The sequence below is a fragment of the Perca fluviatilis genome, chromosome 5, assembly GCF_010015445.1.
Source record: "Perca fluviatilis chromosome 5, GENO_Pfluv_1.0, whole genome shotgun sequence".
In the NCBI taxonomy this organism is placed as follows: Eukaryota; Metazoa; Chordata; class Actinopteri; order Perciformes; family Percidae; genus Perca; species Perca fluviatilis.
The window spans coordinates 38,083,822-38,099,577 of record NC_053116.1 but is presented as its reverse complement, the minus strand read 5'-3'; the positions used below and the strand labels follow the sequence as shown (position 1 = coordinate 38,099,577).

The following is a 15,756-nucleotide window of genomic DNA, read 5'->3' as shown; positions in this document are numbered from 1 at the left end:
CGTTCTTAATGGCAAACACTGCTACAACACACACTAGTTCACCCTAATCTACAAAATAAATTGTATAGAACTACTTCCATGTCCCTGTTCTGCAGGTGTTCCACGCTAAGTGTGAAGTGCGCCTTGTACAGGCTGAAGTTGGAGAAACAGCTAGCTAGCTCATGTAGTCCTTACCTAGCTGCTGAGCATGTAGTCTTACCTAGCTACTGAGCATGTAGTCCTTACCTAGCTGCTGAGCATGTAGTCCTTAGCTAGCTACTGGGCATGTAGTCTTACCTAGCTACTGAGCATGTAGTCCTTAGCTTGCTACTGAGCATGTAGTGTTTACCTAGCTACTGAGCATGTAGTCCTTACCTAGCTACTGGGCATGTAGTCCTTACCTAGCTACTGAGCATGTAGTCCTTACCTAGCTACTGAGCATGTAGTCCTTACCTAGCTACTGAGCATGTAGTCCTTACCTAGCTACTGAGCATGTAGTCCTTACCTAGCTACTGAGCATGTAGTCTTACCTAGCTACTGAGCATGTAGTCCTTACCTAGCTACTGAGCATGTAGTCCTTACCTAGCTACTGAGCATGTAGTCCTTAGCTAGCTACTGAGCATGTAGTCTTACCTAGCTACTGAGCATGTAGTCCTTACCTAGCTACTGAGCATGTAGTCCTTAGCTAGCTACTGAGCATGTAGTCCTTACCTAGCTACTGAGCATGTAGTCCTTACCTAGCTACTGAGCATGTAGTCCTTACCTAGCTACTAAGCATGTAGTCCTTACCTAGCTACTGAGCATGTAGTCTTACCTAGCTACTGAGCATGTAGTCCTTAGCTAGCTACTGAGCATGTAGTCTTACCTAGCTACTGAGCATGTAGTCCTTACCTAGCTACTGGGCATGTGAGAGTGACAACAAAGATTGAACAGAAGTTAGATGTCTCACTCTGTAGCTAAAACAGAGAGCTAAACACACAGAGTGAAAAGAGGAGCTGCAGCAATGTGCAGTACAACCAAAATATGGTGTTTTTTTAAAATTAAACCATGTAAACCTATTCAGGTACAACCTCAAAATACAATTATGAACCTGAAACTGAGCCCTCAATATCTCTCATCCAGTCATCCATCAGTGGAAGTGTGGTGCTATTTTGAGCCTTGTTAGTGGTATAAAATAGCGATTTACCCTCTGCCCTGAAGGCTAGCGTTAGCAGCTAATCAACGTTCGATTAGCATGAAAACATATCCCAGAGAACGGTCGACTCGGTACGCATATGTTATTAACCCCCTAGGTTAACCCTTGTGTTGTCCTCCCGGCTAAAAACATAATGTGACACTTTTTTTTCAACATTCTTTTAAATTTTTTTCAGGCTTCCAGCACTTTCTTGAAGTTTTTTGTCGCTTTTCCACCGTTTTTTTTCTACTAACGCCAAATAATAAACACTAGTTTTACACATACTACACCTCATTTATATGAAATCATACCTTTTAAAAGCAGAAATGTGTTTAATTGTGCTTAAAAATTCAATGGAAGTAGATAATTTGACTTGTGAAGAGCATTGCATGGAACCATCTGCGTTATTATTGGGCAATTTGGTTGAAAGATAACCTATATTTCTGAAATAGAAACCTTGAAAATGGGTCAAATTTGACCCGAGGACATAACAAAGGTTAATAATGCTTAAAAAGTGAATGTAGTAGGGATAATGGCGTGGTTTGGACAGTTGGTCCGACAAAAAAACCCATTGTGAAGGTGTCCCTTTGGGCCATGACAGGGGACATTCATATACTTTAACTACATTTGAATGATACTTACAGACTTCTATTGAAGGAGCATTTCAAACGCAGGACTTTTAACTGCAACGGAGTATTTCCACGGAGGGATATTAGTACTTGTGCTGCAGTAAAGGGTCTGAATACTTCTTCCACACAGTTCATTTTCCTTTTTCATCTGTCCGTCTGTGTTGAATGAAATGATCACTGAGTCAAAATGTCAGACAGGAAAGCTTTAAAGTTACAATCAAACATGCAGAAAATATCACTTCAGTTTTCCAGACTTCCTCGTTCCTGCTGCTGTGTGTGTGTGTGCATGTCTGTGTGTGTGTGTGTGTGTGTGTGTGTCTCTCTCTCTCTGTGTGTGTGTATGTGTCTCTCTCTTTGTGTGTGTGTGTCTCTCTCTCTCTGTGTGTGTATGTGTCTCTCTCTTTGTGTGTGTGTGTCTCTCTCTGTGTTTGTGTATGTGTCTCTCTCTCTGTGTGCATGTGTGCGTGTCTCAGTGTGGGTGTGTCTCTCTGTGTGTGTGTGTGTGTGTGTGTGTGTGTGTGTGTGTGTGTGTGTGTGTGTGTGTGTGTGTGTGTGTGTGTGTGTGTGTGTGTGTGTTTCTCTCTGTGTTTGTGTATGTGTCTCTCTTTGTGTGTATGTGTCTCTCTCTTTGTGTGTGTGTGTCTCTCTCTGTGTGCATGTGTGCGTGTCTCATTGTGGGTGTGTCTCTCTGTGTGTGTGTGTGTGTGTGTGTGTGTGTGTGTGTGTGTGTGTGTGTGTGTGTGTGTGTGTGTGTCTGTGTGTCTCTCTCTGTGTGTGTGTATGTGTCTCTCTTTGTGTGTGTGTGTATCTCTCTGTGTGCATGTGTGCGTGTCTCAGTGTGGGTGTGTCTCTGTGTGTGTGTGTGTGTGTGTGTGTGTGTGTGTGTGTGTGTGTGTGTGTGTGTGTGTGTGTGTGTGTGTGTGTGTGTGTGTGTGTGAGAGAGATAATAGGCTCACTGGGAGTTTCTTTCTTAAAGAGCCGTTTCCCCATTTTTCAACAGTCGTCCGAACAGAACGAGGAAGAGAGGCTGTGTGTGTGCGCAGTGTGTCTGCATTTGTGTGTATATTTGTGTGTGTGTGTGTGTGTGTGTGTTAGTGTGTATAGGCACACACATGTTTATGTGTTTGTATGAAATCTGAGAAGATGAGGATTTTAGTTTTACTGCCGGAACATGAGAAGAGGAGGATTAAATCGGAGGTAAAGAGTGTTTTATTTTCTCTAGTTTGTTCCAGGTCAGTTTGAGTGTTTGACCTCTGACCTCTGTTACCGATCGCTGGGCCTGTTTTTATTGTTGAACTACGGAGAGAGAAAAGAGACAATATCAGAGGTGGAAGAAGTATTCAAACCCTTTTAGTATAAGTTAAGTAATGTACAGTTAAAGTTAAGTAAAAGTACACAAGTAGTGTGAGGAAAGAGTGCTTAAAGTATCAAAAGTGAAAGTTCTCATTGAGCAGGTTATTCACCGTAGACGTGTCAAACTCAAGGCCCGTGGGCCAAATCCGGCCCGTTGCAGATATAGAGCCGGCCCGTATATATATCAATTTGGGTTCACAATAGATTTTGGCCCTACTAGTTGTGCGCCAAACCAAAAACACAGGAAAGAGTTTTTTAAACTGCAATTACCTGACATTCAGAGCAGAATTTGGCAGATTGTCCGACTCTGAGAATCAGAAATTCCCCCCAGAAGAAGCAGAGAGAGAGTTTTAATATTCAGGCTGAGAAACAGGTTGTTGTTGTTGTTGTTAAAAAAAAAAAAAAATTGATCATTGTTTTGCTTGATTTGCTAAACTCTACGATGGCTAAAGGAACTCTTTTGATGACTTTCGTAGGGCTTCATGTCGACAAAAATGTGACAAAAAGCAACAAATTTACAAAAAGGTGACAAATGTCTGAGAAAGCCACAAAAAAGTCGGAACAAAAATGAGGGAAAAAAGCTAACAAAATGTTTAAATAAAAAGTGACATGCAGTAACAAAAGCACGTCAATAAACTCTCTCCATGTCTGGCCCTTGGTGTGGTTCTCTTTTTCCAGCATGGCCCTCTGGGAAAATGAGTTTGACACCCCTGATGTAGACTCTTTGTCTTATTTTGGGGTCAACTGTTAGGGAAGACAGATCGTTAACAGTGGATGCCACATAGAAGTGTTTTATATCCCCTGAAAACTGGGAACTTGTAGATTAATCTGAGATGCAGCTCAGCACTGCAGCGATTAGTCTCAGAGAAATAAAAACGTTTTTTTATATAATGGATTAACAGCAGTTTTTCGTGTGGCCGGGTTGGCTCAGTGGGTAGAGCAGGCGCACATGTACTGAGAGGTCTATGCCTCGGCGCAGAGGTCCAGGGTTCGACTCTTGACCTGTGACGATTTTCTGCATGTCTTCTATCTCTCTCTCTCTCTCTCTCACCTAGCTGTCCTTTCAAAATTAAGGTGGAAAACCCCCCAAAAAATATCTTTAAAAAGTAGTTTTTCACGCAAACATGGCAGAAAATGCTGTTTTCATCCTCTCAAATATGGAGATTTTCTGCATTTCTTTTCCCGTTTTATATCATATTAAACTAAATCTCTTTGGGTTTTGGACAAAAAAAGTCGCTTTAAGACATCAGACATTAACATTGTGGGTTTTTTTGGGCACCTATTCAACATTTGTTGAAAGTTGAGAGTGTAAAAGGGCTGAGAACATTGTAATGGAAGTTTATGATGATTCTCATAAGTTGTTGCAGCAAATTTGGGTTGATTTCGTTAGATCAGTCGTGTGCGTGCGTGCGTGCGTGCGTGCGTGCGTGCGATCCTCCTGCAGCCAATCACACCGCAAGATGCTCAGGATATACTCTGACTGTTCCCCTGATTCTCTGCTCTGATTGGTCCGTTGCAGCTGCCGGTGTCGGGGAACATGCTGGACGTGTACAGCGGCGGCGGTGGCGGCGGCGGGGGGATGGCCACGCCCACCATCACCGTTAGCAACAGCTGCCCGGCCGACCTGCACGCCGTGAAAAGGGAGATCAACGGTGGGTGACACACACACACACACACACACACACACACACACACACACACACACACACAGAACATTACTTTGTCAACATGTAACTGACATGACACTCTGCAGACCTGACTGCTGATTGGCTCAGACAGTGTGATGTCAGAGGTCTAAGAGGAAAGCCCCCCCACCTTCCCCCCCTCACCCTGTTTCCCTTTTTTCTGCTGAAAATCTGTTCTTCTTCTTCTTCAGTTTGATGAGTCAACATCACGACTTCCTCTTAGTCCTGTTGCACGCACACGCACACACACACACACACACGCACGCACGCACACACACACACGCACGCACGCACACACACACGCGCGCACACACCCACACACACACACACACCACCACCACACAAACGCGCGCACACACACACACACACACACACGCACGCGCACACACGTTTTATTTTCCTACATCATCAGTTCCCACTTCCTGTTCAGTCAACATGAACGTTCTGCTGTTTCAGCTGAAAATTGTTTTAAGTTTCTGTAACTGAACGTCTTGTTTAAAAGCTTCAAATGTCTCTGAAAATAAAAACGTAACGTCACATTTTAAGTCTTTTAAGTTTAACCGAAAACAAACGATACGATATTATGATATTTTAAATTAAACTATCGAGCATGAAGGGGAAACTCCGCCTCACTTACTCGCTTTCCCACATGGTCTTCATCAGCGGATGGAGTCTGCTCAGCTGTTGTGTGGGACTCTTACTCTTTGGCGTCATTAAAACGTGTAGCGTATGCGGACCGCTAGCGGAGCGTACGTGCCGCTGAATGTGCGTTTTTAACCGTCTCCCCCCTGCAGCGCCACACGCGGCGAAGGATTGTGTGAGTCACAGGCGAGACGGAGAGCTTTATCTCTGGGATTGTTGTTATTTCTTTCAGTTTTTTGGAGCTGACACAGAGCTGTGAAAACATCAATAAAGACATAAACTCTCAAAACCAAACTGCCAACACGCTCACCCACACCGACAGTCAATTTAAGCCGTTTCCTGTATGTCGGTAGTTTAATTTAAAGGTCCAGTATGTAATACTGAGAGTTTTAAGTGTTTAAAATGTTCACTGCAGTCCAAATTCAAAATACTGAAAGGTGGCGAGAATCTAACTCCGTTAGAGATGCACCGATTACAACTTTCTAGGCCGATTCCGATTTCCTTTGAGTTAGGCCGGCCGATACCGATTTTAGCCGATTCTGATTTCATGTTTTCTAACCACTTTACAGCACACACAAATATTTATTTTCTATCTTTTCTTTAATAGAACATGTGTTGACCAGATAATGGATCACTATAAAATAGAACTATATAAATGACTCCTGGTGTGGGACATTCACACACATCTAAAGACCAATGTTAGAACCATTTCCTTCTTTTCACATCTAATATCACACTAAAGAAATGTGATTCTGGTTCTTGGTGTGGTCCCTCCACGCCCTACTGTCTCCTTGCAGGTGGTGCATATTGTAATCTTGTTATCTTCTGACCACACGCTGAAGAATCCCCAAACAGCTGACATGCTGCAGGTTCATGTTCATGCAGGCTGTGCTAATGTTCCAGCATTTCGTCACTGAATGGAAATTTGAAAAGGAGAAAATACTGGCATTAGCATTGTTGTCAGAAAAGATTGTATTTCAACTTAGCATGTTTCCTTAATATCTGATGACGCATTGGGGTCATTTTTTTATTAAATACAGTAAATATTTTACATATTGCACCTTTTAAAAGAAATATTCACACTTTATGATCCATTTCTGGGTGAAATGGACACACACCTCGCGTAAAAAAAAATATAAAAATAAGACTGTCCTATTTTTACGGCGTGTAGCCAAACAGACGCCTTTTATCGCTGCTTGCTGGGTACTGTGCTATACTATTACACACACCGGGGAGCCGTAAAACAGCGCACACACACACACACACACACATGCAGAAGATTACTAATAAAAATATTAGGGTGCAAATCCTCCATCATAACAGCAATGCTCCAAGGTCCAAACGCGCCTGGCTTTTAAAGGGAATGGGAGATGCAAATAAGAGTCCCTTGAGTCGGGATTGTTTTGTCTCAAATTAAATTCTAGTATTGTCATTTTAAAAACTGACTTTCAGACTTGTAATGTTTGTCTGTTTCTACACGAGTGAAAGGTCCGGTAAATGTTTGTTTAATGTTTTTTAAATGTTTGTGTTGTAGAGGTGGAGACCAAAGCGATGATGAAAGAGAGACAAAAGAAAGACAACCACAACCTCAGTGAGTATACTGCAGAATTACTTCACCCTGGGGTGCCTGGGTAGCTCACCTGGTAGAGCGTGCGCCCTATGTACAGAGGCTCAGTCCTTGTCCGCAGCAGGCCGCGGGTTCAATCCCGACCTGCTGCCCTTTGCTGCATGTCATTTCCTCTCTCTCTCTCTCTCTCTCCCCTTTCAAGTCTAAGCTGCTCCGTCAAATAAAGGCCTCAAAATTCCTTCACTCTTTAATATCACCGAGTTATGAAATCCAGCAGGAATGTTTCAGTCAGTCGCAGTACATTGTTCATTTTGGGAGCTACATTCACGCTTAAAGCTGTACTCTCCGAAATCTTACAAACAAACAGCTCAATATTGGTGATATGGCTGCAACTAACGGTTATTTTTAGTGTCGATTGTTTTCTGGATGAATGGAGGAGTTGTTTGGTCTATAAAATATCAGAAAATGGTGAAAAATGTGGATCAGTGTTTCCCCAAAAAGCCCCAAGATGACGTCTTAAAATGTCTCGTTTTGTCCACAACTCAAAGATATTCAGTTTCCTGTCACAGAGGAGAGAAGAATATAGAACAATATTCACATTTAACGAGCTGACATCACAGAAATTTGACTTTTATTTCATGAATAATGACTCAAACTGATTAATTGATTCTTAAAATAGTTGGCAAATAATTTTAATAGTTGACAACTAATGGATTCATCTTTGCAGCTCTAGTTTTTAATTAAGTATGGAAGGATAGAAGGGAAGAAAGGACGTACTGTATGTAGGGAAGAAGGTAGGAAAGAAGAGAAGAGCAGGGAAGGGAAGGAGGGTGAAAGAAAGGAGAAAGAGAAGGAAGGAATAACGGAAGGAAAGTAAAGTAAGAATAGACAAGGAAGGATGGGGCAGAGGAAAGGAAGGCAGTGCATAGGGAAGGAAAGAAATGCAGAGAAGGAAGGAAGGATGAAAGGAAGGAGGGTAAGGGTGAACTTAGTCTATATCCACGACGTTCCACTTCCGGGATTGCTCCGGTGCCGCCAGATTTTCCACCGGATGTCCCTCTGTCTCTGTGTTGGGGTTCTAACCTCCGGCTGATCTGTGAGGACTATGGTTAACTGCTCCTCAGATCTCTGCAGGGTAAATCCAGACAGCTAGCTAGACTATCTGTCCAATCGGAGCTTTCTGTCGCACGACTAAAACTACTTTTGAACGTACACATGTTCCACCAAAACAAATTCCTTCCAGAGGCTATTTAGCAGAGGCACCGTGGCTCCGTCCAGAGCTTAGCCCCGCCCCCAAGACGATTGTGATTGGTTTAAAGAAACGTCAATAAACCAGAGCACGTTTCTCTCCCGTCCCCGAATGCTGTGTGGACTAGCCAGACCTTCCTCCGCAGCGCTGTGGAGGAAGGTCTGGTGATGCAAGACTATAAGCAGGCTAACAGTTAGCTATAGCTATATGGACCTATGTTTGGATCGTGTTAGCCAATTATCAGAGCTACAAACTCAATTTCAGTCATTTAAAAATCAGATACAAAGCAGGTTGTTGTCTTAATACATCCATGGATATGTCAGATTCTTCCATAAAGGGATTTTTGTTAGTCTTCTTATTGATGTTGTTCTGATTTATGACATGTAGTCTGAATATGATCTCCATATGTTTTATTTAGCTTCATGTTTTGTTTTTATAGATTCAAAATTTGATATATAGAAGTAAAGTCCTTCTAGAAAAATAGTTTTTGTGGGTTTTTTTGTTTCCTCAGAAACAGCAACATATGAACACTGTTTAGAAATTAATTAAGTCAGGATGATTACAAAAACAGCCCCGCCCCAAGACGATTGTGATTGGTTTAAAGAAATGCCAATAAACCAGAGCAGCGGAGTTGCTAGATGCTGCTATGTTGACGGTTATAAAAGCCCGTGCTCTCGCGGAGCTCTGTACGCGGCTGACGGTGCAGAACCACTTTAGCAACACGACTGAAGCGTGGTGTCGTGACGTAGTGTCAGTACCCGATCCGTTCCACCGGCACGATCCGTTTCTGCGCATGTGCAAGATGACACGTATGCCATGACGTACGCGCAGATGATAATACCGTTTTACGACCTGCCCAATCTGTTCCACGCTAGCCTCCACCGGGATAGCTAACAGCTAATTCGGCTAACCGCTAGCTGACAGCCTTCAGTCTAAAATAACGCATGCGCAGAACGGATCGTGCAGGCAGAACGGACAGCTAGATTCAGTCTAAAATAACGTTAAGTCAAACTTAATGGGAAAAGCAGGCTATAGCTAAATTAAGACTTTACAGTTATAACAATAACTCAAGTATTGAGTGTTATTATATTATATTAACATTTATTTTCAAGTCTTTTAAAGTTTACATGCTGTCTCAGCTAGCGGTTAGCTGAATTAGCTGTTAGCTAAACTAACGTTAGCTTCCCGCTGTAGGCTAACGGCAGACCGCTATAATCACCTAACGGTCCGCCAAATTAGCTATTAGCTAAACTAACTTTAGCTAGTGTGGGAACAGATTGGGTAGTGTTAAGAATATTTACAAATGACGTGTTTTTTCTGTGGAAGGAGGAGAGGCTGGGGTCGAATTGAAAGATTAAAGCAAAAAGGTTTAATAAAACAACATGAAAACAGTCAAAACACAATTAAACATAAAACATGAAAACACTGTCAGCAGCAGACTGCTAACATGCTTCCCCTTGTCGGGACACAGATTGCAACCATGCGACATGACAAAACAATACACTGCAGCTGACAGCGGACTGATCTCATGCTTCTCTTGTGGAGTCACAGAAGAACAGTCCTGAATCATTCTCCGGATTACATATAGCTTTGTGCCCGACTGACAGCCACCTTTTCTGGACTTAACGTCACTGCAACAGCCGCTACAAAGACCGCAACCTTGCGGAGCTTTGTGCCCGACTGACAGCCACCTTTTCTGGACTTAATGTCACTGCAACAGCCGCTACAAAGACCGCAACCTTGCGGAGCTTTGTGCCCAACTGACAGCCACCTTTTCTGGACTTAATGTCACTGCAACAGCCGCTACAAAGACCGCAACTTCACGGTCGTCTGTACCCAGGGCACAGTCCCTGTCGGTGGAAGCAGAAGCGGGCGAACAATTTCGACAGGTGGGAGATTGTTGGTACTACTACTTCCAGACCCGTTATACAGCGTGTCTATACACTGTACAGTCAGTACATTACACGTTATGGTTGCGTGCCAGTTTTATAAGAAAGTGGGAACCATCTTACTATCCAACATATCATAACCTTGAAGCTGGCGATGGTTACGTCACGGTACATACATTGCAAAGCGAACTGGAGAGAACACTGTGTCCTAATCTAACAATTTGTGTGTGACAAGGGACTGGCTAGTCCACACAGCATGGATGGCGTGATGTGCCCGAATTCTTTCACATGAAGGGCCAAAATGTATCTATATGGAAGGCCACTGGGATGTCTTGTAATTCTTCGTAGATAAAACTTGCATGTTTAGTTGAATAGGGAAGTCTACCAGCACTGTGCTTTACATAGACGTAAAACTCAGAGTAAGTACTTTTATAGCTGCACAAAATGTACGTTCTATAGTCATTGCGGTTAGGATTTTACAGCCCTTTCAAAGTAAAAGGAGAAAAAGCATGAGCATGTCAAAACAGAAGGGAGCATGGGCCCCAAATTTGAGCGTCCTTGGAGAAGATAGATAAGAGAGTGGCACCATAGGAAGGAGGGTTGGTTCACGCTGATCCATCTGCAGGAAGGAAAACAGTGTCACAATTTATGATACCAATCTGTTTTCACAGAAATTAATTTAACAGACTCACAACACTGTTGTAACAGTGATATTATTCTATCTATCTATCTATCTATCTATCTATCTATCTATCTATCTATCAGTCTGTCTATCTCTCTATCTGTCTGTCCGTATATCTCTCTATCTGTCTGTCTGTCCATCTATCTATCTCTGTCTGTCCATCTATCTATCTATCTGTCTGTCCGTCTATCTCTCTATCTATCTGTCTGTCTATCTCTATATCGATATGTCTGTCTGTGCATCTATCTATCTATCTATCTATCTATCTATCTATCTGTCTGTCCATCTATCTGTCTGTCTGTCTGTCTGTCTATCTGTCTGTCCGTCTATCTCTCTATCTATCTGTCTGTCTATCTATCTCTATATCGATATGTCTGTCTGTCCATCTATTTATCTATCTAGCTATCTATCTGTCTGTCTGTCTGTCTGTCTGTCTGTCTGTCTGTCTGTCTGTCTATCTGTCTGACAGTTTATAATCTTTGATTTCAGTATGTTTCTGCAACATTTACAGTGTTGAATGAATAGCAGCTGATGCTATTGTGTATATACACACAAACACACATATATATATATATATATATATATATATATATATATATATATATATATATATATATATATATATATATACAGTATATATATATATAATCTAACAATGTTGATGCTGTGTGTTTCAGTCGAGAGGAGGCGGAGGTTCAACATCAACGATCGGATCAAAGAACTCGGAGCTCTCATCCCCAAATCCACTGACCCGTCAGTACCCTCTCCATCCTCTCTCTCTAATACTAACACGAATACTTCTCTGAGTCAAAGTATCTTCATTAGCCTCCCCAAGGAGAAAGTAGTTTTGGACACTGAGAGAAATTGCTGCATGAGTTACAACAGAGACACACAACAAGCAATGGTTAAAACAGTACATTTGTACATTGAACATTTGGGCTACTCAAACAGCTGTGCACATTGCAAATTACCATTTTCTATACGCTACTTGTGCAAATGAGCCATCCTCCAACGTTGAGAACGGGTTACAAGGGTTAACATTTGTTTACCTTTTCTTGATGTTTTTGTCACATTTTTCCAGGTTTTTTTTGTCCCTTTTCTGCACTATTTTTGGACATTTTTGTCACTTTTTTCAACATTCTTTATAAAATTGAATAGAAACACCCAAATTCAATGAAAGTAGTGAACTGATCATGTATTTAACTTGTGAAGAGCGCTGTAGGGAACCATCCACGTTATTATTTTCTTTTTGACAATTTGATTGAAAAGAAAACAAATTTCTGATGTAGAAAGTTTTTGAAAATGGGTCAAATGTGACCCGAGGACAACAGGAGGGATAATGATGATTGAAAATGGTGAATTAGAAGTGATTGGAAATAATTAGAAAGTATAAAAGTTTAAGTGTCGACTGTTATTTCAAATCCAGCTTTTATTTAAGACTCCCTTCACTTCATGCATTTATGATTTCACTAGTTAAACACACATCTACATTTAAACTGTTGACTGTAATAAATGCCCCTCGTTATGTTGGATAGTTCTGTGTGTGTGTGTGTGTGTGTGTATCTTAACGAGGCGAGGCCTGTGATTGGTTGATCAGGGAATCGAGGTGGAACAAAGGAACCATCCTGAAGGCGTCGGTGGATTACATCCGCAAGCTGCAGAAGGAGCAACAGCGAGCCCGAGAGATGGAGGAGAGACAGAGGAGGCTGGAGAACACCAACCACTCCCTGATGCTCCGCATACAGGTGAGGGTGGGGGGGGGCACGACTCCAAGAAGACTTAAAATAATGGACGTAGCATCAGTGATGTCACCCATGGCTTTGTGGCCGTTTGGAAGCGTTGAGTTTGGTGATTTTGGCCGAGGCCATCTCAGTTTTTTTTAACCCTTGTGTTGTCTTCTTGTCCAACCTGCAACTTTTAGTTTTTCTGGGTCAAACTTTTAAATTAAATAAAAAACTATTTCTTTCCAATGCTTTGGTCAACTTTATCAACACTTTTTTTGTAGCATTCTTTGAAAAAAAATGTTCAATTTTTTTTAAAGCATTTTTTCCCAAGTTTTTTGTTTAATCACTTTAAAAAAAAAAAATTCTTTTGTGCTTTTTGTCAGAATTTTGTCACATTTGTTTGTATTTTGTCACTTTTTTGACATTTTTATCACTTTTTTCAACGTTTTTTTAAAGTTTTTTTTTTTCCAAGAATTTTTTTAATATATTTTAAAGTTTTTTTGACATTTTTGTCACTTTTTTTTTACTTTCTTTTATCATCTTTTTTTTCAAATGCTATCAAATCGAATTAAACACCCAAATTCAATGAAAGAAACCAACATTTCTGATATAGAAACTTTTTGAAAATGGGTCAAATTTGACCCTAGGACGACAGGAGGGTTAAACCATGACAATATTTGGACGAGAGGGCGGAGCTGGTGGGGGTGATGCGGCATAGCGAGACATAGAGAGAAGTAGGCTCATTTTCTCATAGACTTCTATAGAAACAGACTTCTTTTTGGAGCCAGTGGAGTCTCCCCCCTGCTGGAAGTTAGAGAGAACGCAGCTTTAAGGAGTCTCCCCCCTGCTGGAAGTTAGAGAGAATGCAGCTTTAAGGAGTCTCCCCCTGCTGGAAGTTAGAGAGAATGCAGCTTTAAGGAGTCTCCCCCCTGCTGGAAGTTAGAGAGAATACAGCTTTAAGGAGTCTCCCCCTGCTGGAAGTTAGAGAGAATGCAGCTTTAAGGAGTCTCCCCCTGCTGGAAGTTAGAGAGAAAGCAGCTTTAAGGAGTCTCCCCCTGCTGGAAGTTAGAGAGAATGCAGCTTTAAGGAGTCTCCCCCCTGCTGGAAGTTAGAGAGAACACAGCTTTAAGGAGTCTCCCCCCTGCTGGAAGTTAGAGAGAATGCAGCTTTAAGGAGTCTCCCCCTGCTGGAAGTTAGAGAGAATGCAGCTTTAAGGGAGTCTCCCCCTGCTGGAAGTTAGAGAGAATACAGCTTTAGGAGTCTCCCCCTGCTGGAAGTTAGAGAGAATGCAGCTTTAAGGAGTCTCCCCCCTGCTGGAAGTTAGAGAGAATACAGCTTTAAGGAGTCTCCCCCTGCTGGAAGTTAGAGAGAATGCAGCTTTAAGGAGTCTCCCCCTGCTGGAAGTTAGAGAGAATGCAGCTTTAAGGAGTCTCCCCCCTGCTGGAAGTTAGAGAGAATGCAGCTTTAAGGAGTCTCCCCCTGCTGGAAGTTAGAGAGAATACAGCTTTAAGGAGTCTCCCCCTGCTGGAAGTTAGAGAGAACGCAGCTTTAAGGAGTCTCCCCCTGCTGGAAGGTTAGAGAGAAGCAGCTTTAGGGAGTTCTCCCCTGCTGGAAGTTAGAGAGAGCAGCTTTAGGGAGTTTCCCCCCTGCTGGAAGTTAGAGAGAGAAGCGGAGGCAGGAGGGAGGGAGGCAGTTAGGAGTCCCCTGCTGGAAGTTAGAAATTTAGGGAGTCTCCCCCTGCTGGAAGTTAGAGAGAATGCAGCTTTAAGGAGTCTCCCCTGCTGGAAGTTAGAGAGAACGCAGCTTTAAGGAGTCTCCCCTGCTGGAAGTTAGAGAGAGAACAGCAGCTTTAAAGGAGTCTCCCCCTGCTGGAAGTTAGAGGAACGCGCAGCTTTAAGGAGTCTCCCCCTGCTGGAAGTTAGAGAGAACCAGCTTTAAAGGATCTCCCCTGCTGGAAGTTAGAGAGAACGCAGCTTTAAGGAGTCTCCCCTGCTGGAAGTTAGAGAGAACGCATGGCTTTAAGGAGTCCCCCCCTGGTGAAGTTAGAGAGAATGCAGCTTTAAGGAGTCTCCCCCCTGCTGGAAGTTAGAGAGAATGCAGCTTTAAGGAGTCTCCCCCCCTGCTGGAAGTTAGAGAGAACGCAGCTTTAAGGAGTCTCCCCCCCTGCTGGAAGTTAGAGAGAACGCAGCTTTAAGGAGCTTCAGCATCGGCTTCACTTCTCAGACCCGGAAGCTTTTTTATATTTCACAGTCCAGCTAGGGACCGTAGTCGCCACTCTTCTGTTCTGACTTCCTGTCTGCGTTTGTGTTTCTTCGTCGTAGGAGTTGGAGCGCCAGACTCGCCTCCACAGCCTCAACTCTTCCTCCTCCTCCTCCTCCTCTCTGGACCCCCAGGCGATGCTCTCCCCCTCCCTGCCTCACCTCTTCTCCTCCCCCTCCCCCCGCTCCGCCCCATCGCTGGGTCTGGACGCGCTGAGCTTCGTTGATCTGGACGAGCCTCGGGCAGCCTCGCCGGTCTTCTCCCCGGACCTGATGTCGGACGTGGGTCTGGCGGATTTCCGCGGCCTGGCAGACATCCTGATGGAGGAAGAGGGAGGTGGGGGGGCCATGTCAGACCCCCTGCTGTCCTGCGGCGCCTCGAAGACCAGCAGCCGGAGGAGCAGCTTCAGCATGGACGAGGACCTGTGACCAGGGTTCAAACTTTACTTTTTTATCCACTGGCCAAATAGCTAGTGGATGTTGACATTGTTGACCAACCACTCAATAGATTACCATTGGTTTTTTTTGGGCTGGTGAGTGAAGCAAATCTACCAGCCACTTGCATATTTTACCAGCATTTGGCTGGTGGATGGTGCTAACTTTGAACCCTGCCTGTGACGCACACGCCGGGCTTTTCTAATTGGCCAGAGGCAGGACGCCGCCCTGTGACATCATCCAAACAAACAACGCACGTAGGTGATGTCACGGGGAACAACCGTGGGCTGAATCTCACTTCCATTTGAATTGCATCCACGTTTCCTCCACTTGTTTTCCTTCCTCGCATCTCAAGTCCGTCCCACCGAGACTCGGAGAGACGCGAGGACATCATGCGAGGAGAGAGGGAATGTGTTTTTAGAGGGATGAGACGTCCTTTCCTCTGAAGCGTCACATGACTTTGTCAGCTGTTTGGGCGGAGTTAGCAACT

At 43.3% G+C, this 15,756-nt stretch overlaps 1 protein-coding gene across 1 annotated transcript in view; it reads left to right on the top strand.

The window, feature by feature from the left end:
* The window catches only part of tfe3a (transcription factor binding to IGHM enhancer 3a), a 34,807-nt gene extending 19,051 nt beyond the window's left edge, over nt 1-15,756 (top strand). Inside the window, exons 7-11 of the mRNA XM_039801587.1 lie at nt 4,655-4,787; nt 6,997-7,053; nt 11,527-11,602; nt 12,447-12,594; nt 14,895-15,756. Coding sequence (XP_039657521.1) covers nt 4,655-4,787; nt 6,997-7,053; nt 11,527-11,602; nt 12,447-12,594; nt 14,895-15,260 — 780 coding nt within the window. The 3' untranslated portion in view covers nt 15,261-15,756. The remainder of the gene's footprint in view (nt 1-4,654; nt 4,788-6,996; nt 7,054-11,526; nt 11,603-12,446; nt 12,595-14,894) is intronic.